We start from the raw sequence: 27,844 nt of genomic DNA, 5'->3' as shown, positions 1-27,844 counted from the left end.
AGTCCACTGAGAATACTGCAGAAGTCATTCTATGTCATAGACTTTAAATTATTCTGATAGAATGCAAAGGACAGAAGTACACGAGTGTTTTTCTAACATTAAAAGGATAATGGGACTTCCCTGGTGGCACAGTGGTTAAGTCTCTGTGCTCCCAGTGCAGGGGGCCCGGGTTCGATCCCTGGTCAGGGAACTAGATCCCACATGCATGCCGTAACTGACAGTTCATATGCCACAACTAAGGAGCCCGCAAGCCTCAACTAAGACCTGACACAACCAAATAAAAATAAATAATTTTTTTTTTTTTTTTTTAAGGAATAGTATACCTGTGCTTTCTTGAGAAGTATGAGTTAGGAGCACTTTGATGAATCGGAGAGCACTGGTATGAGATGGTTTTTGTAAGGTCAGTAGACCTACTAAAACTCTCTGGATATTCCTAGGAAGAAACCTGAGCACTTTCCTCCATCTTTGGCTGGTGAGTGTTCTCAGCGTTTGCAGGAGAACTGTCTGATCAAGAAGGGTGTCTTACAAAATCCACCCCATTTAGTACCACTGCACACAGATCAGGAGACCTTGACCCTGGATCTTCTTGACAGCTCTCTGAACAGTGATCTACCTACCCCTTTTACATTATAGGAGACTGAGTCAGGAAAATCAGCTGGCCAGATTCACCACAAATTCTAAGGCAATTAAAGCCATGTTCTGCAATGCATAGGGTTAAATGAGTTTCTAAAGCAGAGTCTCTCAACTGTTGATTCAATCAATTATGAAGACCAAGCTTGTCTAACATGGCTACCATAGCCTGTCTGTGCTATGTGTATTTTGGGTAAGATGGATTTAGTTTTTCAAAGAAGGGTATGAAATAAAGGATAGCTATCACTGTTACTGCTTTTGTAAACCCAGCAATTTATGATATTGTAAAGTAACTTTATGGATTTTCAAATCTATCCACTTGCTAATTTATTACTAATGGAACTGTTTCATTTTCATTTTCTTTGTTAACTTTTACCCTGGCCGTTGCTATGTATCAAGTGATTCTAAATTTAACCCAAATAAAAACAGAGATAATGAGGTGCAGTCAAAAGAGCACTGATGTAGAAACCAAGAGATCTAGTTCCTACACTAGATCTTAATCACTTAAATAAGAAAATATAACAGTGCAAAATATAAAGCATAACAAATAAGAAGTATTGTCTATAGTACTTCTGCAGACAGCAAGCTAGTGCGTGGGGAAGATTTCTTTTTGCCAAATTAGGACTATCATCTTTTTATAACTTAAATGAAAGAGGCTTAGGCTTAGCCAGGAATATCAAAAGTTACACAACTGCTAGAGAAGTATAGAACTTAACTACAGGCAGAATTAACAATTGGTTATTATATTTAAATTTCCCTCGACTGTTACCCTACTACTTCAACGCTTACCTAAAACTTCTAGCCTACGAGATGACATTATCCAAGTGATCTAATACACTAGGTATACCAGTCAGGTTGGTGTTCTAGTTTCTTCAATTTCAGTTTAACATTAGAAATGTAATTTTCATATTGCTTGGATTCAGAATTCAGTCCCAAGTCATACACTGAGAAAGGCTTGGAGGAAACAGAGGCCCACTACCATGCCTGGAGAAGTGTCAACCTTCAGACACTGAAGATGCTCTAGTGTGAGAGTCAGCTCTCTTGAAAGTCCCCAGCACTGTCCTCACTGTGGTGGAAGCCTGTGCTATACACAGCAGAAAGACATGATGGAGAAAATGGACACAGTCGAAAAATAGGTGTCTGCAGTGTACTATATCTAGGAGGCACAAGGAAAAGCACTGCGGTCAGAGCAACAGCACTGGGGTGATTGTTATCACCTCCTCTCTCTTTTTTTGAGGGGGGGGACGTGGGCCTCTCACCGCTGTGGCCTCTCGCACCGCGGAGCACAGGCTCTGGACGCACAGGCCCAGCGGCCATGGCTCACGGGCCCAGCTGCTCCGCGGCATGTGGGATCTTCCCGGACCGGGGCACGAACCCGCGTCCCCTGCATCGGCAGGCGGACTCTCAACCACTGCGCCACCAGGGAAGCCCTCATCTCCTCTCTTTATGCTGTTAATCTTCCATTGTTTCAGGTTCTCTGCTTAAGCATACAAATAAGGACCACGAATGCTTCTAACATTCAGAATTTTCACTGAATTTTGCTTGTCTGAATTGCAACATAACTCAGAGGAGAATAAAAAATGTGTAAGGGCACTGTGACTCTTGCATTGAGGGTTATCAACACCCTCAAAGATAAAGCATAGTTACTCACATCAGAGTAAGATACAAAAAACTCAGTATTCCTAACTAAGAGTTCTCCAATGTTTGCTTTTTAGCCCTTTTTAACCAAAGGAATTCTAGAAGCTGCTTTTAAACATTAAGGGAAAGTTTACAGACTCTGGCTGAGCTCTCTACCCTTCGTCACTACTCACGAAGCGCGCGCCTGCGCGCACGCACGCACGCACACACACACACACACACACACACACACACACACACACACACACCCCTTTCCCTCAGTAAAGCTTTAAATAGTCCATTCTAAAAAATTAGCCACAGAGAAATTTAGTAAAATGAACTCAGAAACCAAAGTCATTACCTCCAGGGAGTCACCTTCACAATCTCCTTCCTCTGTATTTCTCCCCTTCTCTTCAGTAATGGTGTTCACCATTTCAAAAAACCTGCAATGAAAATTGGTATGTGGTGACTCGTAATACATAAGATATTACATATAAGCAAGCACGTTTCAAAGTGACTTCAGAGCAAAACAAATGGGACCTAGAAGAGTCAGGCAATAAACAAAATATCAGCATCAGTGCGAAAAATATGATTTTTCATATTTTTGGTAGGATTTGTCGGAAATTTCTGACCTAATGCCTCAAGTAATAGTAACATGATATGTTACAGAATTAGAACAGTAAGGCTAGACAAGGTCACAGAAATGTTAAGAATGTGGACTTGAATATCATACCAAGGTTGCTAGTATTTGCGTGATTTGGGGCAAGTTTCTCCACCTCTCTGAGCCTCGTTCTTTAATTATAAATGGGGAATATGAGTACCTATCTTACAGGTTGTTGTGAAGATGACTTGAGGTAATACTTGTAAAGTGCTCAGCACAGGGCACTCATTAAATATTAGCTATTATTGTTTTGCTGCTGTTAATATTACTATTTTTAATGGGACATAACAAAAATACCCAGATTCTGGAATAGTGTCTCTAAATTCTGAGCTGACTCTGCGACACAGTGTTGGCCACTACATTTGATCTCAGTTACTGAATCTTCTGCCTGAGCACCTCAGTGTCATACATGTGGGGTCCCATATATACAGTCTGCAAAATACTGATGGAATCAGGAACGGCTAGCTTGTATGTTTGTGACAGAAGCCACCTTTCTGTTGGTGACAAACATTTTCTTCAGGAACTATTCTTGTAAAGTTCCTTTTTTTTTTTTCTTCCTAGAGGTCATTTCAGAGCTCCCCCCAAAAATTATGGTAAGAAACAGATCTTCCCTCTGCAACGCTAGCTGTGTCTATCCATTCAGAAGGGATGCTAATGGTTTCTAGCCCAGAGGTGGAGTAAGGGAGGCACTGTGAACAGGGGCTGATGATCTCACAGGCAGGTGATGCTGTGCACTGCCAGCCCAAGGGAAGAGCAGGTTACTGTGTGACAAGAAAAGTTTCCCTAACGCAACTCAGAACCTTTATGCTATCTCTGTACCTATGAGATAATAGAAAATAAATATTGGTCTCTGCCCCCCAGGTTCTGGCACTGAACTCCTAAAACCCTTGTAAGTGCTAAGAACACTATGAGCATCTCCTGTGTTCTAATATTTGTCTAAGACCCCATCTCTAACATAGGGCTCTTAAAACCTTCGTAAGTTCCTAAGTGATACAGAACCAGGAGCATCTTTTGTTCTAATGAAGCGACTCTGGGTGGACTCCTGGATGGGGCTGGTCAAGACCAAGCCACGATTAGAAGCTTGGAATTTTCAGCTTCACTCCCCCACCTTCCTCCAGAGAGGGGAGAGGGGCTGGAAATAGAGTTCATAATTGTTCATGCTTACATGAGGAAGCCTCCATAAAATCCCAATAGTAGGGGGTTCAGAGAGCTTCTGGGTTGGTGGACATACCCATATAGGGAGGGGGATGCACCCCAACTCCACAGGGACAGAAGCTCCTGCACTGGGGACCCTCCCAGACCTCACCTTAGACATCGCTTGATCTGGCTGTGCATCTGTCTCATGTCCTTTAATAAACTGGTAAATGTAAGTGTTTCCCTGAGTTCTGTGAGCCTCTCTAGCAAATTAATCGAACCCAAGAAGGGGGTCGCTGGAACCTCTGATCTATAGCTGGTATACCTAAAGCACAGGTGATAATCTGGGCTTGTGACTGGTATCTGAAGTCAGGGGAAGAGACGGTCTATGGGACTGAGCCTTTAACCTGTGGGATCTCACTCTATCTCCAGGTAGACTGAGTTCAATTGTAGGTGTCACAGAGAAGTGCTTGTTGTGGGGTAAAACCTCCACACATCTGGGGACCAGAAATGTCAGAAATAAAGTGTTTTGTGTGAGGAATAAAGGAGACACGAAGGAAAGAAACACAGTAGGGAAGAACTGGGTTTTTTTCCTACACAGGAAGGAAAAAACCTTTTCTTATACAGTACCTCTTATCATCCATCCATCCATCCATCCATCCAACAAATACTCATCAAGTTTCCACTAGGATAAAAAACTGTTCTGGCCTTTGGGAACATGACAATGAACAAAATAGACAAAGTCCATTATGGAGTTGGAAGCCTCTCTATGGAGTCTGCGTGTGATGCCTAGTTCCTCACTCTTCCTTTCTCTATATATACATTCTTTGGAGGTTAAAGACAAGAAAAGAAAACCCCAAACCTGATCAGAATGATGGTATGCTCCGATGAAGATTACATATCCTGATGAGTTACACACAAAAGCAAGTTCAACCAAAAGGAAGAACATGAAAGACCTAAACAAATTCTAGGTTTAAAGATAGACTTTAAGATTTGAGGTAAAGATTTCCATCAGCTACTCACACAAAAATGTTCAACACCAACTTTTCTAAATAGAATATAACACTTCTAGTGGGGTGGGAGTACAGTGTAATTTTTAGATGCTTGGATTCTAGAGTAACATGTGCCCGGTTCAAATCCCGGGTTTTATGCTTTTTGGCTATATATGATTATAGGTAGTTAAACTCTCCAAGACTCTACTTTTTTTTTTTTTTACTCTTTTCAACAAAAATATTAATATTACCTACCTAATAAATTTTATTTGAAGATTAAAATAGATATGAGGTCTGAGGTCATTACTCCATAAATCTTAGCTATAATTATCACTGAAACAAATGAAGAGCCTTGAGAATTCAAGTGTAAGTAGAAAAGTCGACCATACACGTGTTAGGAATTCTTTCTTATTTCCAAGTCATTTTACTACACATTTTACAATAATAAAGATAAAACTTTAGCTAAGAATCTTAAATTAAACATACATATTTTTAGTACCAAGATTAAAATGACTGACTGTATATTGGAGCTAGCATATCAATCATTTATAATGGGGTCAAACAGTGATTATTTGAAAGAACCACCCCAGCAAAATCTTAAGTCCAAGCTGGCTTTTACCTGCACGTTGGTGTCTAAATTGTCACGCACTTCTATAGGTCCCCACAATTAGTCACTGTGTTCTAAGGGACCAGGAAGTACTTAGTCATTAGCCCAAGACAAATATACCCAGGGAGGTTAGCCCAAATATACAATGCAGTCCATGTATTTTTGGATTATCTTTTATGGGTGTAGATTACATCACTGGCTCTTAGCTCAAGTTGTTCCTCCACCTAAAAATCCAATATAATTCATCGAGGGTCGGGCTCAGGCACTTTCTAGAGCCCACCAGTTGATTCTAATATGAACCAGAGTTAGGAGCCACTGTTGCAGACGATGGTGAGATTATTCGAAAGAATTCAAGAATGAAAATTTTGGTAATCACATAATACATGACCACTTTAAAAATGAGTCATAATACTTGGCAACTAACTGGTAAATTTGGTTAATGTTTTGTCTAAGGAGAAATAAATTACGACTAAGAAAAAGGTTCATTTATTAAAGAAAGTTCCCCAAATTCTCAGTTAAACATGCCACATATTATAAGATATCAGTGCAAATGAAATATTTATATAAGCACATGGCCATGAATTCTTTACAGGAGCTACATGTTCATTCATTAATTAAAAATAATGATCAGGTAAGAACAGTCTTTTTCACACATAAACAGTGACTAATACGTACTTTTTACAATGAAGTTCTGTACAGAAATAGATTTGGAAATCATCAGAATTGTGAAGCACATAAAGAAAACAGCATCGTTCTTCAAATTTAGAAACACTGAAACAAACAAAGAATTATTCACAGTAATCTCAATACTTCATGTACTGTAATGAAAAATAAATACTTTTTATATTCAGTCCCAATTATGATATCAGTGTTGTTTATACCAAAATGTTATAAATAGCACTTTAAAAAGTGACATTCCCTGTACCACAACACTAAAATTATAATATTCTGAGCATTATCCTCCTGCTTGTATCTGCAGATAATGTTGCTCTGGGGTGTTGTAGGCACACAAGCCATGTGTCCTACAACTTAGCATGGGGAAGGGGTCTTGCCTGCTGTAGCACTAAACTGTGTGTTTGAAAGAAAAGCGTAAATATCAACTGGCTTACTGACCTTGGTGATTCTGGTTCCGTAAGATGTGTCGAACAATAAAATGCTTCCGAAGCTAGGAAGGCAATGTGTGGAGGCAGGTAAAGCACCTCATTATTGTAAAGATTATAAAGGAGTGAAGAAATATGAAACAGCAGTTGGTTTGGACTCAGCAAGTCCTTTACTTTACAGAAGTTGAAACAATTTTGAGTTTACCAGTCAGGCCACGCTCTTTTTTTTTTTTTTTTTTTTTTTGTGGTACGCGGGCCTCTCACTGTTGTGGCCTCTCCCGTTGTGGAGCAGAGGCTCCGGACGCGCAGGCTCAGCGGCCATGGCTCACGGGCCCAGCCGCTCCGCGGCATGTGGGATCCTCCCGGACTGGGGCACGAACCCATGTCCCCTGCATCGGCAGGCGGACTCTCAACCACTGCGCCACCAGGGAAGCCCCCAGGCCATGCTCTTTTATGCCAAGGGTTGGCAACTATTTTCTGTAACAGGTCAGAGCGTAAATATATCAAGCTTTGTAGGCCACACTACTCAGTTTTGCTGTTGGAGCAGCCTTAGGCAATACATAAATGAATGAACATGGCTGAGTTCCAATAAAACTTTATTTACAAAAACAGGCAGCGGGCCATATTTGGCTTGTGGGCTATAGTTCTCCAATCCCTATTTTATGCCTCTGCATCTGCTGTTCCTTCCATTTGGAATGCACATCATTTTTGACTTTTTAAAGAAATTCTATTTACCATTTAAGGCCCACCTTAGACCTTACCCTCTCTCCCTTCACTACTTCTACCTGAGACAGAAAGACTTCCTCTTGCCCCTCTGGTCTTTGAACATACATCTGTTAATCTCACACTGTACTATCATTAGTTGTTAAATGCGTGCTGCTCTGCTGGGCTGTGAGTGCTTCAAGAGCAGAGTTCATGTCTTAGTCCTTTGTGTATCCTTAGCAGAACAGGACTCAACGTTTGACAGATAGCTGCTGCTCAATAAATGCCCATTGGCCGAGCTGAACAAGTCCTAAGCTGATGCAAGACAAACTGCTGACAGCTGGATTTTCTTCTGTAGTTTGTCTTCTATTTATAGAGGAGGAAGTCAAGAAAAGTTAGCTCTCTTTGAAGTCACACACTGGAACTCAAGTTTCTCAACATATAAACCAACAGTAGCTGCATATAATCATTCCATGCTGATAAAGTGAAATTTATGTTTACCATACTTTCCTAGATGGATGGCTTAAAAAGGCAGCAATAAGTAATGAGTGTCTTGCTAATGACTGGTCTTAAAAATTAAATATTAAGAGAGTAATGCTTTATTTGAGAAGGCATGGATTGGAAAGATATATATTGAGTCAGTCTGGCCTGTTTCTGTTCACATCATTCATGAGGTAACAGGTGTTTTTACCAAGCAAACTCCAATTATCAGTGACCCAGACGACTCTGCCAGTTCATAGGCTCCAACAAAACCAATTACTATTACGCCAAAAGCAACAGAGTATTGTATAACTGGCACACAGAAATCTGATTTTTCTCATTTCTGTTTATATGGGGCACACAGTAGTAAACACAACTAATTTGGTTTGAAATTTGCAAGAGCTGGTGTCTCATAAACTTCTGTAGAACAAGTATGTAAACATTTAACCAGTGGCTCTTGATTCTGAAATAAATCTCATTTCTAAACCCCAGGAATTGGCATTATGATGGCAATGTCAGAACTGAAGGGAGCCACTGTAACCTCAAGAACACTTCATTAACGGTGACCTCAGGAAAAGTCGTAGAAAAATGAATTCCCATAATCTCACCATATTAATATTCGCTACAGGACACAATCTGGCAGATGGTATGTATGTTTTCAATACATCTAAGGAGAGATTAGTTCCTGGGATACCAAAAGACCAGAAAAACCATCCTCTAACATAAACCCAGCTAGAGAGGACCCCACACAGCTCACTTTTATCCTCACCTTGACTCTGGTCCACAGTTCACATTTATCTCTCTGTCACCACATTTTAAGTAGGTGACAAGTGCAAGTGCAGAGTCAGTTCAAACAGTGAAGGTTTTGTTGCAAATTTTTTGTAATGGAGATAAAGAGTCTGAAGAAGGCTGAGCATTTTCATCAACAGAAGGATTCTTGAAGTTCTTTGCCTTTTTAAATCATGACTACAAGTCCTATCCAAGACATTCACACTCTAGAAAAACATCTTCTAAGTAAATGAAATGCACAAAGGAAACTTACCTCACTCCCCTGACAGAGGAAGCACTAAAATTCCACTCATGTATACCTTTCTAGAACACAGGGGAAGAACAACAACAAAGGTTGAGTCATCCAAATGAAAATAACATAACAGTAATTTTGTTTTATTACTTTAAAAAAATATACACAGAGTCATTTTTCCTAGTGCATAATTCTCCACAGACAAACTATCTGGATGGAAACTGCAGTTCATTCTCAAGCCACAAGGGTGATATTTACTCTACTTAATAATTTCTGTACTTCAATAAAACAGCTTCCAAGAGAACCTAGGAGAATTAGTCTTATTAAATTCTAAAACTTGATTTTTAGCAGATTAACATAATAACTGTAGAGCCTGAATTTTTCAAGTAAAAAACCCAGTGATCAAGGTAATTCAATTATAGTTGAGCGATATTTCTTTTCTGAGAAAGAAAAACATTAATTTGAATAAAATCTCTTCAAGGTTTAAAGATAATTACTTCTGAATTATCTTTAGTTACATTTTCTAACCAAAATGGTGGTTCTATTTCTTTAGAAAATAGTTCAGCAAGTATGTATGTGTGTAGACACATGTATACGGTGTCCATCATTGCTACAATGTGTTGTTACCTGATTTATGCAAAAGTCAATACGGTAATAAAGTTTAAACATAAGACATTTAATTATCATATGATAAACATGGATGATTTACAGGGCCAAGATGAAAAAAAAATGTGGGAATTTATTTCTTGAGTTTATTACTAAATCTGAGTTAAAACTAGTATTAAATTCATATGTATCTAAATTAAATAAATGACAAGCTAGATGGCATTCCCTATAAAAATATTTGTGACAATATATTGAATAGAATTAATAACAAATATTTTATGGAAATAAAGGAGTTGATACATGTATGGTAGTTAATTCTGTATTGTATTGTTTTGTAGTCAATTCTGATTGCAGTTCAAATACTGTATTGTAGTCAATTTTGACTGCAGTTCAATTCTGTAAATGTAAAACAACCAGGGAAACAAGCTCTTATCCACCCACTTAAAATACTGCCAGAGGCTGAGGTCTTGGCTGGGCTAGTGAAATGGGTAATGAAGCCCATGGCTCTGAGATGGCCCAGAACTCTCCTTTTGGCCAAAGCAACTCAAAAAACCATAATTTATATCCATAGCACCTAGTTCTTTGCTAGGACCATGCAACTTAAAAATAGATCCTCTCAAATCCAAAGTAGATTTACTAAAAAACTACTTTCAATGCACATCAGTCAGGTCATGGGGATGTGACCTGAATTAACACAGAGCAAACGCTGCTGTGCACGAGGCCCAGAGAGGGCAGAGACCACAGAAAGGTACTCATGGAATGCGGCTTTCTTAACAGGAGTACAGAGGGACTTAAATTAAAATAGCAGCCTGCAGCTTCAGCTGGTAATTTGGAAAGTTGCTTCTAAATCCTGTCGGCCTCAGGTGACCTTCTAAAAATATGTGACCCAAGAGCTGCAGCTGTTACCTGCACGCTCCTTGCACACAATGCCGCCTTATCCTCAGAGCCTGCAACTGAGCTGCTTTCTAAGGCCATCCCCAGGATCAGGAGGTGGGGGTGAGTGCGGAGCAGGCAGGGCAGTGTATAAACCTGCGACGGAACACAGCAACTGACAAACACCTGCAAGACAGCCCTGGTAAAATCTATCCTCCATCAGCCCTGTTCTGGGAACAGCCGAGGAGAGATTTCCCAGATTGACTGGGCTGGTTTTGTAGGAAAGAAGTAGAGCATTTTCAGAATTTTAGGTTCCTGGAAGGTTGTGAGTGCTGCCAGGAAATGTTCCATTTCAGTGGTGCAAAGCCCGGGGCCTGAGATGGAGTGATCTGGGAGGAGGAGTCCTCTCTCCCCACCTCCCTTGCCTCTCACCACAGAGAGGCGCTGGTGAGCTATAAAAGCCAACAGGTAAGGTAAAAGTCTTCTGGGTCCGTGTGTGAATTAGGGGAAAAGGGCAGAGCAGAGGCAGAACTGGAGTGATAATCAACCCCAACAAGCCCCAAACCAACACTCAACCTAATCCAGTCAGCACAAGCACCAATTTCTTGAAACTGGTTAGCCTCAGATGCTATGCCCCAGCTAGGGCAAGAATGAAGACAAGGAATTAATACTGAGTTAAGATGGCAGGAATGCCTGTGGCAGACACTGCTGGCTCCCCAGGCGACAGCCATTCCCATCCTTCTTTGCTAAGAAAAAATGAATTTTGTTCAGGTTCAGGTGGCAAGGTTTAGGGACAGTGAAATTGATTCCCTAAGTCGGCCATGGTAAGCCCATTTCCCTTGCTGGTGATTGCCTTAGGCATGGACATGTGATGTAACTTTTGGTCCAGGGGAAAGGCCCTAACCTTCTTTGGATGCTGTCCACATGAACTGATGCTTGGAGTTGCTATTTAAGACCACAAGAGAAAAAACAAGAGCACATAGAGAAGCCAACCAGAATTCTGACACTGTCAAGCCGCTGAAATTACCCCCAGAATGATCCACCTCAGAAGCTCTTGTAATATGGGACAATGTTTCCTTATTACTTAAGCCACTTTTGGTTGGGAATTTTGTAGTTAAAAACTTCCTTGATGGATGAGAGCATCACATCATCAAAATCTAGAATCTGGGATTAATATATTCCCCTAAGAAATTTCCTGGGTCTTCTCTGAGCAGCCACTGGTTGGAGCTGGAGTGAGGGAGGGGAGTCAACACGAAGTCCTGCACTGGGACCCTGCTACCTTGGCCTGACAAGCCACCAGATAGGCCAGGAGTGCTTAGCTTCAACCCTCAAAGGAGGGGAATTCTAAATAACAACGATTTAAAATATCTTGCAAATAACTTCTCTCTTCCTCATTCTAGGTTTTTCTTTCAGGTACTCATGAAGACTTTCTTCAAGCACCAACTTACTTTAAGCGGCAACCAGGGAGAGCTGTTAAAGGACTGGGATTTCAATTAATTTGCCCCTGACCATAGAGTAACTCTCAAAGACTCCCTGAACTCTTGGGACTTGGTATAATGACCTTAAAGTTTTGAAAATTGCAATATAAAGTATATACTAGCTCGTATAACTGTTCATCCCACATTTTAGAATGAAAATACTGAGAGAGGGAATAGAGAAATAAATATGATAAATGAAAAGCAACACTCTGTTTTTCCACTTTCAGAGGAAAAAAATTAAACATTCCATGACCAAAAAATCCACTTCCTGTTTAACAGTAAGACCTATAAAACCTGTTGCTTATCTGTTATTTAATTACAGCCATTACAGTTGCTTTAAACGAATAAAATAATAACAAAGTTATCTTCATTGCTTGTCCTCATTCCAGTTATATCACTTCTATTTTAAAAAACAGAGAAAATGGTAGTGGTAATGAACACATTATGGATAGAACTAGGGTTTGCAAAGAAACAGACAAAAATTTAAAATGGAAACAGATTGATTTAAGAAAGCTTACATTTTTGAACAAGGACTATTTTTAGCACTAAAGGTAATAGGCAGTGGGGACAATGCAAATGTAATATTTCTTGATCAAAAGATGGTAAAAATGGAAGCAGGACAATTCACAGCCTAAATCTATAAATCTTCTTAATGTACTAATTTATGTCCTAATATACTTCTTAGCATAATATAAAAATTGTCTCTACAATTGTCACAAAACATAAGAGAATCAAAACAAGGCTAACTGTATTGAACATAGAACCTCCAGAAAAAGAAAATAATGACAACTGGAAATAGTACTCTTTTTCCAAAAATTTCTGGCTTACTTTCTCTTCTTTTTCTGTCTTCCAAATAACTTCTGGCTCTCCACTCACTCTCAGGGTCTGGCTAATCGCTAATTCCTTTAGCCACATTCTGTTTCCAAGTGTCCTTGGATAACCTTGCTCTTCCCAATCAGGCTTCTGAAAATCTCTCCCAGATAATAACGTTCATGTCTCTAACCTCTCTTGGTTTTGTAGTTTCAAGTGGATGGCTACTCTACTTCTGCTTATGAGAACATGTATGCATATAATTTAAAATAATGTAAATAAGACACTGTGTACTTTAAAACAAGGTTAATGAGATGCATATAGATATATTAGTCATTATCAATTTCGTCATGATGGCACGACTCCAAGTGGAGTAGAGACTGGAGGTTCCAAGGACCCCCTCCTTCAGTTCAATTAATTTACCAGAGCCGCTGTCCCCTCCCTGGAGGTCAGGGGTGTGGGGATGAAAGTTCCAATCCTCTAATCACCTGGTTGGTTCCCCTGGCAACCAGACCCCATCCTTAGGTGTTTTCCAAACATCACCTCATTAACATAACAAAAGACACCTCTGTGGCTCTCAGCACCTAAGAAATTCAAGGATTTTAGGAACTCTGTGGCAGAAACAGGGCCTAAGATCAAATATATATTTCTTACTATAAATTGCAATATCACAGTTCCCTAATATAACACGAACAACCTCCCAAATGATTGCTGCCATGTCATCTAAGGAGAAGAGCAGGGTTAAATTCTGGGCTTTCAATGTTAGGGTTTGCGTACTGCCGCAATTTTATTACTGTTGTCATTACTGTTGTTAAAATACACTCGGTATTCATTATATGTCAGGCTCTGTGCAATATACTCTACCTACATTATTTTGATTAATTTCACAACTTTTGAGGTGGATATTATTATTCCATTCCACAGATGAGAACACCGCAGCTTGGAGATGCCATGTTGCCCAAGGGATTTGAGCCCAGGTCTGTTGACTCAAAGACATTTCAAAAAACTGACACTGACATTTTAAAAAACTGCAACCCCATACCCTCAAATAGACTTCCTAATTGCCTTTTCTGCTTTATTTCCCGCTTTTCACCATTTAATGTGCCTATATCTTTTATTTATTTGTTTATGTTCTGGTTCCCTGAGTAGAAGGTAAACTCCTGGGCAGGAATCTGGCCTATTTTGTATACACTGTTTCCCTCGTGCTTAACACAGAGCCTGGTAGTGCCTGTCACAGACTAAGTGCTCCATAAAGATTTGCTGAGTGCACGGATGATGTTTAAGGAAAATGAGAAGGGTATTTTACAAAGTAATTACAAAAACCCCCACAAAACTACTTTGCCACAAGACTCCTCATTTCTGTGGTTTATCCTATGGACTGGAATCAGCTCTTGAAAAGCTTCTATTTTTAAAAAATAGTAGGATGATTTGTACATGCATTAAAACTGATGAAATATAGAAATGTAAGGATTATCCAAATGATGGTTATGAGTGGAAATGAGAGCATTTAAGATTCTTTTGAAAACCAGTGGCAGCGCAGCCCACCTCATGTTATACCCAGCACATAAGTCAGCGGTAACCTGAAATGTAGCAATTACTCTGATAACCAACCAGCGAGATGCAATTATAACTCTAATCATAACACCGTAAGACTAGAAATAGCGTTATTCTGACAGGCTTCCTAGAATTAAGATATGCATCCTTTAAATCATATATTTTAAGTATCAGGTCTTTGGCACATAATTTAATTTATAGCATGAATTTGTAAAACAGAAACAATCCCATTTTGGGTGCCCTTTGGAGGACTATGCCATCTATAATAAAAATCCAAACAGTTGAATTATATTTTATTAAGTGAATGAAATCCATAACCAAAATCTAACAGTTTTTATATTACAGAATGTATTTATGCCAAGATAAATACACAGGAAGCTATTTCTTCTTAACTAATGTATATATTTGCTGGAATATATAAATGCCCAAAGGGTCTAAAGTCCTTCGCTACGAATACTCGTCTTAATAATTGCACAATTTACCTTGTCATCAGGAAGTACGTGCCAGATAGATATTGTCTTTTCCTCCACTTCATTGTTGATAGACAAATACGAAGGTTGATAGATTTTGGTTGGTTCTAATATTAATACCTTGAAAATATAAGGCTAATATTAGTGACTTAAGATTTAAGCCATTTAGAGCTGTTATAACAACACTGCACTGACACAGGAGATTAACGGATGAGGCTGAGTCCAACGCTGGAGTAAAACCATTTTAACTTCTGATTGTTGCTACCCCTATGAGTCCTTTGAGCATTTTATGGTATTAAACAATTATTATAAATTCCAATAATGCATCACCTTTCATTGCTAAGGAAATTAGAAATAAATGTTTGAAATCCATATGTTGGTTTGCTATCCCCAGGGAATCTACTAATTTTATATATATATATATATATATGTATATATATATATATATACACACACACACACATGTATATATATATTCAAAAACTTTTGTTTTATCTTATAATCAATACAGAATCTTTTATTTCAGTTTTTAAAAAAATTTCATTTTTTTATAGTTAATTTACAATGTTTCAGGTGTACAGAAAACTGATTCAGTTACACATAGATACATATCTATTCTTTTTCATATTCTTTTCCCATAATCTATTTCTATAAATATAAATGTGTCAAAGAAAGGCAGAAATGTGGTAAAACAAATAATTCTGTGCACAGAAAAGATTCCATATATAGAGTGTCACATACTTATTTTTGATTTTCTGCGGCCACACCTTACCATAAAGATGTAGTAGTATGGTTTTCATACCCTTATAAAGGGATTGAGAAATGATTTTGATTATTATTGAAAGAGTTTTATATATAAACCAAAGAAATGAACGTAGTTGCATGAAATAATAAAATGTTTTTGCACTGCCTTCCAGATAAGACCGGTGGGCTTCCCTGGTGGCGCAGTGGTTGAGAGTCCGCCTGCCGATGCAGGGGACACGGGTTCGTGCCCCGGTCCGGGAAGATCCCACATGCCACAGAGCGGCTGGGCCCGTGAGCCATGTCCGCTAAGCCTGTGCATCCGGAGCCTGTGCTCCGCAACGGGAGAGGCCACAACAGTGAGAGGCCCACGTACCGCAAAAAAAGAAAAAAAAAAAGATAAGACTGGTATCTTTAATAATGATTTAAACTTTGTGAGAGAAAGAGACTTTAACTTTGCTCCTGTTTTGGAGATATATGAGGGATATATGACAAGTGAGATGAGAATCTCCATCAAAGGACTGGATGATATATTATATTATTGCTAATATCTCATATTAGGAGCAAATAACATTAAAATGCCACACGTGCCCTGATTTCAAAGGTGCTACAGATATTACCTATTTGTACAAACACTTAAAGGCACCTATCTAGCTCAAAATTTCTGTGCAGTCTTAAGTAGAAATACTTGGAAAGAAAAGAAAATACTTAACACTCAGAGAAACTGGAATACTTTTTCTTTAAGTTCAGGTACAGAGAACTAGAGAAAGGGGATTAGAAAGACAAAATTTTCTTTACTTGAGCATAAAAAACTTTAAGGGCATAAAGAATTCTTGGTCAGGCTCTAGCTATGAATATAAGATGACATGTATCAAAATAAACACACAGTAAGAGCCCACTGGGGAACATAGTCTGATTCAGAAACATATTGTGTGAATCAAGGTCCAAATTCCCATCAACAGCTAAGTGGCACCAATGAATAATAATGAAAATCATTAATATTCAATCTGAATTTGGCAGAAATGGTGCTCTCAAATCTGAGTATCCCAGTGTTTATGAAATTAAAACGAATAATAGGGAATAAAAGGTGGGTTTCCCAAAATCGCACCCAAGTCACTCCGCTGACAATGAGAACATACCTTGTTCCCTAATGACGTGGCCTGCTATCTAACATTAGAAAAGCACAGCACAGGTTATCTCCTGTCTTCTTAAACGATGGTGGTATTGTCTCAAATATTTCTAATAGATAAAATATGAACTATGTGTTTCTTATCTTGAGATACGGAATAAAAAACTGGTTGAAATTATTATTCTCTAATGCTCGCTGAGCCCTTTGAACTGGCCTTGAAACGACAAAATGTAAAGAATTTGTAGCACGTGCTGTGGATGTCACAGAAAGCCTGAGAAAAGACAAGAAAAAAGGAGGCAATTTGACAAAACCAGCTAGATACAACTTGCTAGAGAGTATACACATTCTTGCTTTTAGTTTCTAGTCTTTTATATAGGTTAACATTACAATTAACGGCTAACTTCTGAAGTGTGAAGGAAGACAGCAAGGCCTGTAAACTCTGAAGAGCAGATATTAAGTAGAGGTACATATCTAAGCTCCTATAGCGTCTGTGAAAACACCACCTCCTCTTCTTCTTGCCTGACATTAAGTGATGGGTTGATGGTCTCCAATGTAGGAAGGAAAGAAAATATACACAGAAGAGAGGTCAGGAAAAAGAATAAATCAACCTGAACTCAAATAATAATAAATGATGGGACCTTTCATTTCCCAAAGAAACTTTCGCCTCTTTTCTTTTGCCCAGGGTCACACTTATTTCTTGGAAGCATGAGAATGGATATGGTAGTGAGATAAATGAAGACAATTAAATTAAATATTTTCTTTTTTTTTTTTTGTATTTTATTTTTATACAGCAGGTTCTTATCTTTTTTATATATATTAGTATATAAATGTCAACCCCAATCTCCCAATTCATCACACCACCACCACCACCACCCCACCCTGCTTTCCCCCCTTGGTGTCCATATGCTTGTTCTCTACATCTGTGTCTCTATTTCTGCCCTGCAAACCGGGTCATCTGTACCATTCTTCTAGGTTCCACATACATGCGTTAATATACAATATTTGTTTTTCTCTTTCTGACTTCACTCCGTTTGACAGTCTCTAGATTTATCCACATCTCAACAAATGACCCAATTTCATTCCTTTTTATGGCTGATTAATATTCCATTGTATATATGTACCATATCTTCCTTATCTATTCGTCTGTCGATGGGCATTTAGGTTGCTTCCATGACCTGGCTATTGTAAATAGTGCTGCAATGAACACTGGGGTGCGTGTGTCTTTTTTTTTTTTTTTTTTTTTTGTGGTACGCGGGCCTCTCACTGTTGTGGTCTCGCCTGTTGTGGAGCACAGGCTTCGGACGCGCAGGCTCAGCAGACATGGCTCATGGGCCTAGCCGCTCCGCAGCATGTGGGATCTTCCTGGACCGGGGCACGAACCCGTGTCCCCTGCATTGGCAGGCGGACTCTCAACCACTGCGTCAAGAGGGAAGCCCACATGTGTCTTTTGGAATTACGGTTTTCTCTGGGTATATGCCCAGTAGTGGGATTGCTGGGTCATATGGTAATTCTATTTTTAGCTTTTTAAGGAAGCTCCATACTGTTTTCCATGGTGGCTTTATCAATTCACGTTCCCACCAACAGTGCAAGAGGGTTCCCTTTTTTCTCCACACCCTCTCCAGCATTTGTTGTTTCTAGATTTTCTGATGATGTACAATCTAACTGGTGTGAGGTGATACACCTCATTGTAGTTTTGATTTGCATTTCTCTAATAATTAGTGATGCTGAGCAGCTTTTCATGTGCCTCTTGGCCATCTGTATGTCTTCTTTGGAGAGATGTCTATTTAGGTCTTCTGCCCATTTTTTAATTGGGTTGTTTGTTTTTTTAATATTGAGCTGGATGAGCTGTTTATATATTTTGGAGATTAATCTTTTGTCCATTGATTCATTTGCAAATATTTCTCCTATTCAGAGGGTTGCCTTTTCGTCCTGTTTATAGTATCCTTTGCTGTGCAAAAGCTTTTAAGTTTCATTAGGTCCCATTTGTTTATTTTCATTTTTATTTTCATTTCTCTAGGAGGTGGGTCAAAAAAGATCTTGCTGTGATTTATGTCAAAGAGTGTTCTGCCTATGTTTTCCTCTAAGAGTTTTATAGTGTCCGGTCTTACATTTAGGTCTTTAATCCATTTTGAGTTTATTTTTGTGTATGGTGTTAGGGAGTGTTCTAATTTCATTCTTTTACATGTACCTGTCCAGTTTTCCCAGCACCACTTATTGAAGAGTCTGTCTTTTCTCCATTGTATATCTTTGCCTTCTTTGTCGTAGATTAGTTGACACAAGGTGTGTTGGTTTATCTCTGGGCTTTCTATCCTGTTCCATTGATCTTCCTGTTTTTGTGCCAGTACCATACTGTCTTGATTACTGTAGCTTTGTAATATAGTCTGAAGTCAGAGAGTCTGATTCCTCTGGCTCCGTTTTTTCCCCTCAAGACTGTTTTGGTTATTCAGGGTCTTTTGTGTCTCCATACAAATTTTAAGATTTTTTGTTCTAGTTCTGTAAAAAATGCCATTGGTAATTTGAAAGGGATTGCATTGAATCTGTAGATTGCTTTGGGTAGAATAGTCATTTTCACAATATTGATTGTTCCAATTCAAGAACATGGTATATCTCTCCATCTGTTGGTATCATCTTTAATTTCTTTCATCAGTGTTTATAGTTTTCTGCTTACAGGTCTTTTGTCTCCCTAGGTAGGTTTATTCCTAGGTATTTTATCCTTTTTGTTGCAGTGGTACATGGGAGTATTTCCTTAATTTCTCTTTCATCATAATGATGATTAGTGTATAGGAATGCAAGAGATTTCTGTGCATTAATTTTGTATCCTGCAACTTTACCAAATTCATTGATTAGCTCTAGTAGTTTTCTGGTGGCATCTTTAGGATTCTCTATGTATACTATCATGTCATCTGCAAACAGTGACAGTTTTGCTTTTCCTTTCCAATCTGTATTCCTTTTATTTCTTTTTCTTCTCCGATTGCTGTGGCTAGGACTTCCAAAACTATGTTGAATAATAGTGGCAAGAGTGGACATCTTTGCCTTGTTCCTGATCTTAGAAGAAATGCTTTCAGTTTTTCACCATTGAAAATGATGTTTGCTATGGATCTGTCATATATGGCTTTTATTATGTTGAGGTAGGTTCCCTCTATGTCCACTTTCAGGATAGTTTTTATCAAAAATGGGTGTTGGGACTTCCTTGGTGGTGCAGTGGTTAAGAATCCACCTGCCAATGCAGGGGGGCACAGGTTCGAGCCCTGGTCTGGAAAGATCCCACATGCCAAGGAGCAACTAAGCCTGTGCGCCATAACTACTGAGCCTGCGCTCTAGAGCCTGTGAGCCATAACTACTGAAGGCCGTGCGCCTAGAGCATGTGCTCTGCAACAAGAGAAGCCACTGCAATGAGAAGCTTGTGCACCACAACGAAGAGTAGCCCACGCTCACCGCAACTAGAGACAGCCCACACACAGCAGCAAAGATCCAACGCAGCCATAAATAAATAAATTTATTAAAAAAAAAATGGTGTTGAATTTTCTCAAAAGCTTTTTCTGCATCTATTGAGATGATCATATGGTTTTTATTCTTCAGTTTGTTAATATGCTGTATCACATTGATTGATTTGCATATATTGAAGAATTCTTGCATCCCTGGGTTAAATCCCACTTGGTCATTGTATATGATACTTTTAATGTGTTGTTGGATTCTGTTTCCTGGTATTTTGTTGAGGATTTTTGCATCTATATTACTCAGCAATATTGGTCTGTAATCTTCTTTTCTTGTAGCATCCTTGTCTGGTTTTGGTATCAGGATGATGGTGGCCTCGTAGAATGAGTTTGGGAGTGTTCCTTCCTCTGCAATTTTTTGGAGTTTGAGCAGGATGGGTATTAATTCTTCTCTAAATGTTTGATAGAATTCACCTGTGAAGCCATCTGGTCCTGGACTTTTGTTTGTTGGAAAATTTTTAATCACAGTTTCAATTTCAATACTTGTGATTGGTCTGTTCATATTTTCTATTTCTTCCTGGTTCAGTCTTGGAAGGTTATACCTTTCTAAGAATTTGTCCATTTCTTTCAGGTTGTCCATTTTATTGGCATAGAGTTGCTTGTAGTAGTCTCTTAGGATGCTTTGTATTTCTGCGGTATCCGTTGTAACTTCTCCTTTTTCATTTCAAGTTTTATTGATTGAGTCCTCTCCCTCTTTTTCTTGATGAGTCTGGCTAAAGGTTTATCAATTTTGCTTCTCAGTGAGCCAGCTTTTAGTTTTGTTGATCTTTGGTATTATTTTTTTGTTTCTATTTCATTTATTTCTGCTGTGATCTTTATGGTTTCTTTCTATCTACTAACTTGGGGTTTTGTTTGTTCTTTCTCTAGTTCCTTTAGGTGTGAGGTTAGATTGTTTATTTGAGATTTTTCTTGTTTCTTGAGGTAGGATTGTATTGCTATAAACTTCCCTCTTAGAACTGCTTTTGCTGCATCTCATAGGTTTTGGATCGTTGTGTTTTCGTTGTCATTTGTCTCTAGGTATTTTTTGATTTCCTCCTTGATTTCTTCAGTGATCTCTTGGTTATTTAGTAACGTATTGTTTAGCCTCCATGTGTTTGTGTTTTTTGTGTTTTCTTCCCTGTTATTCATTTCTAATCTCATAGCGTTTTGGTTGGAAAAGATGCTTGATATGATTTCCATTTTCTTAAATTTACCAAGGCTTGATTTGTGACTCAAGGTGTGATCTATCCTAGAGAATGTTCCATGTGCACTTGAGAAGAAAGTGTAATCTGCTGTTTTCGGATGGAATGTCCCATAAATATCAATTAAATCTATTTGGTCTATTGTGTCATTTTAAGCTTGTGTTTCCTTATTAATTTTCTGTCTGGATGATCTGTCCATTGGTGTAAGTGAGGTGTTAAAGTCCCCCACTACCACTGTGTTACTGTCAATTTCCTCTTTTATAGGTGTTAGCATTTGCCTTACATATTGAAGTGCTCCTAAGTTGGGTGCATATATATTTATAATTGTTGTATCTTCTTCTTGAATTGATCCCTTGATCATTATGTAGTGTACTTCCTTGTCTTTTGCAACATTTTTATTTTAAAGTCTCTTTTATCTGATATGAGTATTGCTACTCCAGCTTTCTTTTGATTTCCATTTGCATGGAATATCTTTTTCCATCCCCTCACTTTCAGTCTATATGTGTTCCTAGGTCTGAAGTGGGTCTCTTGTAGGCAGCATACATATGGGTCTTGCTTTTGTATCCATTCAGTGCACCTGTGTCTTTTGGTTGGAGCATTTAATCCATTCACATTTAAGGTAATTATTCATATGTATGTTGCTGTTACCATTTTCTTAATTGTTTTGGGTTTATTTTTGTAAGTCCTTTTCTTCTCTTGTGTTTCCCACTTATAGAAGTTTCTTTAGCATTTGTTGTAGAGCTGGTTTAGTGGCGCTGAATTCTCTTATCTTTTGCTTGTCTGTAAAGCTTTGGATTTCTCCATCGAATTTGAATGACAGCCTTGCCAGGTAGAGTAATTTTGGTTGTAGGTTCTTCCCTTTCATCACTTTAAATATATTGTGCCACTCCCTTCTGGCTTGTAGAGTTTCTGCTGAGAAATAAGCTATTAACCTTATGGGAGTTTCCTTGTATATTATTTGTCATTTTTCCCTTGTTGCTTTTAATAATTTTTCTTTAATTTTTGTCAGTTTGATTACTATATGTCTTGGCGTGTTTCTCCTTGGGTTTATCCTGCCTGGGACTCTCTGCACTTCCTGGACTTGGGTGACTATTTCCTTTCCCATGTTAGGGAAGTTTTCAACTATAATCTCTTCAAATATTTTCTCGGGTCCTTTCTCTGTCTCTTCTCCTTCTGGGACCCCTATAATGCAAATGTTGGTGTGTTTAATGTTGTCCCAGAAGTCTCAGGCTGTCTTCATTTCTTTTCATTCTTTTTTCTTTATTCTGTTCTGCAGCTGTGAATTCTACCATTCTGTCTTCCAGGTCACTTATCCGTTCTTTTGCCTCAGTTATTCTGCTAGTGATTCCTTCTAGTGTCTTTTTCATGTCATTTATTGTACTCTTCATCTCTGTTTTTCTTTAATTCTTCTAGGTGTTTTTTCTTTAATTCCTGTAGGTCTTTGTTAAACATTTCTTACATCTGCTTGATCTTGTCCTCCATTCTTTTTCCGAGGTCCTGGATCATCTTCACTATCATTATTCTGAATTCTTTGTCTGGAAAGTTGCCTGTCTCCACTTCATTTAATTGTTTTCCTGAGTTTTATCTTGTTCCTTCCTCTGGTACATAGTCTTCTGCCTTTTCATTGGCTATCTTTCTGTGAATGTGGTTTTCGTTCTACAGACTGCAGGACTCTAGTTCTTCTTGCTTCTGCTGTGCCCTCTGGTGGATGAGGCTATCTAAGAGGCTTGTGCAAGCTTCCTGATGGGAGGGACTGGTGGTGGGTAGAGCTGGGTGTTGCTCTGGTGGGCAAAGCTCTGTAAACCTTTAATCTGCTTGTCTGCTAATGGGTGGGGCTGAGTTCCCTCCCTGTTGATTGTTTAGCCTGAGGAACCCAGCACTGGAGGCTACAGGCTCTTTGGTGGGGTTCACGGCAGCCTTGAGGAGGGCTCCTGCCAAGGAGTACTTCCTGGAACTTCTTCTGCCAGTGTCCTTGCTCTCATGGTGAGACGAAGCCACCCCCCTCCTCTGCAGGAGACCCTCCAACACTAGCAGGTATGTCTGGTTCAGTCTCCTATGGGGTCACTGCTCCTTCCCCCTGGGTCCTGATGCACACGCTACTTTGTGTGCCCTTCAAGAGTGGAGTCTCTGTTTCCCCCAGTCCTGTTGAAGTCCTGCAATCAAATCCCGCTAGCCTTCAAAGTCTGAAGTCTGTCTCATATGCTTTCATTACCAGACTAGATCCAACAATAATATTTGTCCATATAGGCCAAGAAAAAGTTATTTCAAACTGACATTGGATCACCCTTCAAACCCTTAAACTAACACTTAGCTGCAAAATAGATTACTTCTCAATAATATTCACACCAGTAGCATTATTTGTTACATGGTCCATTATGGAGTTCTCAATATGATACATACACTCAGATCCCTACATTAACTGGTTCTTCAAAGGAATCTGGGAACTCCTCCTCCTGTTGCTGGACCCTCAGGTTGGGAAGCCTGACGTGGGGCTCAGAACCTTCACTCCAGTGGGTGGGCTTCTGTGGTATAACTGTTCTCCGGTTTTTGAGTCACCTACCCAGCAGTTATGGGATTTGATTTTACTGTGATTGCGCCCCTCCTACAGTCTCATTGTGGCTTCTCCTTTGTCTTTGGATGTGGGGTATCTTTTTTTGGTGAGTTCCAGTGTCTTCCTGTTGATGACTGTTCAGCAGTTAATTGTGATTCTGGTGCTTTCGCAAGAGGGAGTGCTTGCACGTCCTTCAATTCTGCCATCTTGACCCAATCTCCCCTAAATATTTTCTAATATAAGTAACCTGGTCAAACCCACTTCCAAAGAAAGATAAGGTAATCACCCCAATCAAGACCTATCACAGCCTTCACAAGTGTGAGCTACAGAAGCTGCTACTCTAAGGACACAAAGAGTTATAGTGACTGACGCAGAACCACAGGCACTAGAAGCTTGCCTTTCTCTATGCAGTAGAGCATGGGCAGCAAATTCCAGTGATTTCAGGGAGTGAGTGGAAAAGGTGAGTGAGTGAAGCAGGATGAATGGGACTGTAATTGACCTCTTAAATGGTAGCATCCAGTTGGCTCAGGAGATTGCTGCTTTGGGAGAATGCAGTTACGAATTCCCCATCCCTTTAATTTTTCAAGAGTAGTTAAAGATCTGGAATTTTATGTGAACTCTCCTTATTTTTCATTTGACGTTTTATAAACTTTATTTTTCAGCTGAAATACTCCACCTTTCCATCCATTTTGTCCATCTTTTCCTTTATTTTCCTTAAAATCGTATTATACTTATGTGACGTCCTTACCTGGGAACTACAACATGAGAATCACCTTGGGGAATACCTCTATTGCCTGGTTTTAGCTCTTATTATGTCACTTTTTCCTGCTCCTTAGAATGTCTAGTAATCTTTAATACATCTGAATGACACATTGCAGAGACTCAGGATAATATCTTTCCAAAGTTTTTGTGTTTTTGGTTTTTTTTCACCTACATAACAGTTAAATTATCAGTGTATGATCTTGATCTTATCAAGGCATACTTTTATTGCAGCTTTGTTTTAGTTTTGCCTTTACTTGTAAAGCATGGGCTCTATACTCTCAACTAGATGCTTTGTGGACCACAGTCTGGGCTCAAAGTCCAACATCTTATCCCTGCATTATTTATTCTCTGGAATATCTGCAGACTTGTCAGCCTTCCAGAAGATGCTCTCTGCCACTTCTGGTCCTGATCTCTTAATCAGCAAGGGAACTTACCTTGATAAAGTTTATTTAAGCCGTGTAGGTTTCATCCAAAACCCAATTTTAATCAAATATTGGGACTGGAATTTGTGTTTATTCAGGACATGCTTACTACTCGTTCACACCATCGAGGCGATCCCTAGGGCTCAAGGGAAATACGCAGGCAGAATCCTGGGGCTCACTTGTCAAGGCTCCCCCTTCTCCAACACCCTGTCCCTCATATTCCAGCTGTCTTAGGATTCTGAACACTGATCCCTGCCAGTGCTGCCCAGGGAGAAGCCACCTCCTTGGGCTGCAGCCAGAAAAATGACCTTAGTGAAAAAAGAGGAGGTGAAGGTGGGACTCAGCTCTGGTACCTCCCCTCTCAAGGACGGCAGCCCTCACATGATTGCTGTTTAATGCCTGCAAACAGTTGTTTTATATATTTTGGTGGTTTCCTTTGATAAGTTGTAAAATGTGCTTTCCCAAGAAGAGATTATCTCAGATTTACAGCGATTTATAGCAGTATCAAGACCATCTACTCCCTCACAGCCAGCATAGAAGGTTCAACTCTCTTCATTTTTAAATGTTGGCAACAAATTCTTCTCTTTTTTTAAAATCACGGAGTGGTCTTTTAAACATATGAACTTAATTATGTGCATAAACTCACGCATAATAAGAGAAATACTAACTCAAACGACCCCAATATGCCATTTTTCATCTATACGTTTAGCAAAAGTACAAATCTGATAAATACACTTGTTTGGAGAGACTCTGTGAAAGCAGGTAGTTTCACGTATTGCCAGTGGGAATGTCAATTGATATCATCCCTACAGAAGGCAACATGCAATATGAATCTATTCCACTTCTGGGAATTTATCCTGCACATATATTTGCACACATGCAAAATGGCAGAGGTACAATGGTGTCTTGTGTTAATTTGCATTTTTTGGCTACCTAGTGAGGTTAATTACCTTTTCATAGGATTTGACCATTTTTCTGTTTCTCTTGCTTATCAGTCTGTAGGAGTTGTTTTTGCTTGTTTGTGTTTGTTTTGTTTTTTTGCATATTCGACAAATTGATCCTTTTGCAGCACTAGTATTAAATATTTTCTCCCTACCTAGCATTTGCCATGTTTATGGTGGATTTTTTTTTAAGGTGAACAAAAACTTGAATTTTTAATGAAACCAAATTGGTCAATGTTTGCCTTTGGGGCTTATAGGTCCCTTTCTGGCTTAAGAAAGCCTCTCTTTCCTGGAGTATATACCTATATTCTCCTAGCTTCTCTTATTATTTTCTGGTTTTATTTTTTTTATATTCACCTTATGACAGACTAATTCATGTTAAAGTCATTTAAATTAGCTCAGAATAGCTAATATGAGTGGTTTCCTCTCATAGCCAACTTTCTTAGTCCAGCAACAGTTGATTAAATACTTCAGTTCTGTGCTGTCTTCTTTCACTACCACATTTACTACCATCAGAGCACCAGCTAAAGGCAAGCTGCCAGCTCACTCTGAGATAAGTATTTTCCTAGACTACACATTATCTAGGCTAGAAAACAGAGTGAAGTGTTTTAGTTTGAAAGGCTTTTCAACTAAAGATCCTGCTGAGCTTACGGCTTCATCTGGAAGCAAGAGTAAAGGAAGAGAGTTAATGCCAGTGATGGATTTAATTAAATGAAACATTTGATCCTACCAACAAGAACTAGAAAACAAGATTTTATAAAAAGAATTGAAAAAAAAAATTGAGAGTTGTCACCACCTCTGAGTATGAAAGACTGAGACAAAGAGAGCTAAAAACAGAGAGATTTATGGCATCACTTGACATGGGAAGAGATCTGTGTACACAGTCAGTTGCCAGTAATTCTTGAATTGGATACTAAAGCTATATTGCTTTGGATGGTATTCCAAGAACTATCAGTATGGGGATGGCATCAGCTGAGATGGACAATATATTTTTAAAGTGTATGTGCATGTGCGTGTGTGTGTGTGTGTGTGTGTGTGTGTGTGATACATTTAAATATGTAAATTTGATAGAGACTAGCCAAAATGAGTTGCAGACCAGAACCTATAAGGCATCATTTCCCATCCTCTAAAGCACTGTAAAAAGTGACTGGGGACACCGCATCTAACTCTGACCCACATGGGTAGTAAGTGGTAGTGATGGAGTAACAATGCAGGTGAGCCTGACACTTTTCACCACAATAATGTTGATGATATTGATGTTGACAATGTCAACAAAACTGTAGTACGAATGAAAACCAGCCATTCATCTGGTCTGAAGAGATATCTTGACTTCCTGAGCTAAGAGATAATCTTTTCTTGGGGAAGCACACGTTACAACTTATCAAAGGAAACCAACAAGTTTCATGGAAAAAACATGAAAATGTATCTTATTTCTCTGATTGTGAGAAGTTATTTTAAAAAGTAAGCTAAAGCAAACCAATTTGTAGAAAATAAATATATTAACCAGATGACCATTTTCTTTTTAGGGCATGAAAACCAGCACATTAATACAGTCACAATCACAAGCGCAAGATGTTCTTTAAATAAAGGAAACAAAACATAAATGTCCTTAGAGTTAAGTGAAGAGTACTTACTGGAAACCTAACTACAGTGACATCTGTCTTTGTGGCCTCAACCAGGAAATCCATCCAGAAGTCCACAAGTTCCTGCTTGGCCATGGGCTGTTCTGAAGTCAGTTTCACAAAATGCTTATATATCAAAATCGTCTCTACAATAGACTTGAGGTACCTAAAAAAATCAAAAGATATAAGACACGTAATAGGCAAATGTAGAACCACCTGTTCCATCTATCCCAGTCTTACTCTGTAAATGTAATTTAAATATGGCA

At 38.9% G+C, this 27,844-nt stretch overlaps 1 protein-coding gene across 3 annotated transcripts in view; it reads right to left on the bottom strand.

Moving 5' to 3' along the window:
• MAP3K5 (mitogen-activated protein kinase kinase kinase 5) overlaps positions 1-27,844 on the bottom strand; it is a 214,427-nt gene that overhangs the window by 59,926 nt on the left and 126,657 nt on the right. For all 3 annotated transcript variants that reach the window (XM_060167802.1, XM_060167804.1, XM_060167803.1), the window contains exons 10-14: positions 27,591-27,744; positions 14,748-14,855; positions 8,966-9,015; positions 6,317-6,412; positions 2,609-2,690 (exon numbers count right to left, since the gene is read on the bottom strand). In XM_060167802.1, coding sequence (XP_060023785.1) covers positions 2,609-2,690; positions 6,317-6,412; positions 8,966-9,015; positions 14,748-14,855; positions 27,591-27,744 — 490 coding nt within the window. The remainder of the gene's footprint in view (positions 1-2,608; positions 2,691-6,316; positions 6,413-8,965; positions 9,016-14,747; positions 14,856-27,590; positions 27,745-27,844) is intronic.

This window comes from Lagenorhynchus albirostris, chromosome 12 (assembly GCF_949774975.1).
Source record: "Lagenorhynchus albirostris chromosome 12, mLagAlb1.1, whole genome shotgun sequence".
Lineage (NCBI taxonomy): Eukaryota > Metazoa > Chordata > Mammalia > Artiodactyla > Delphinidae > Lagenorhynchus > Lagenorhynchus albirostris.
This window is presented reverse-complemented; position numbering and strand designations above follow the sequence as displayed.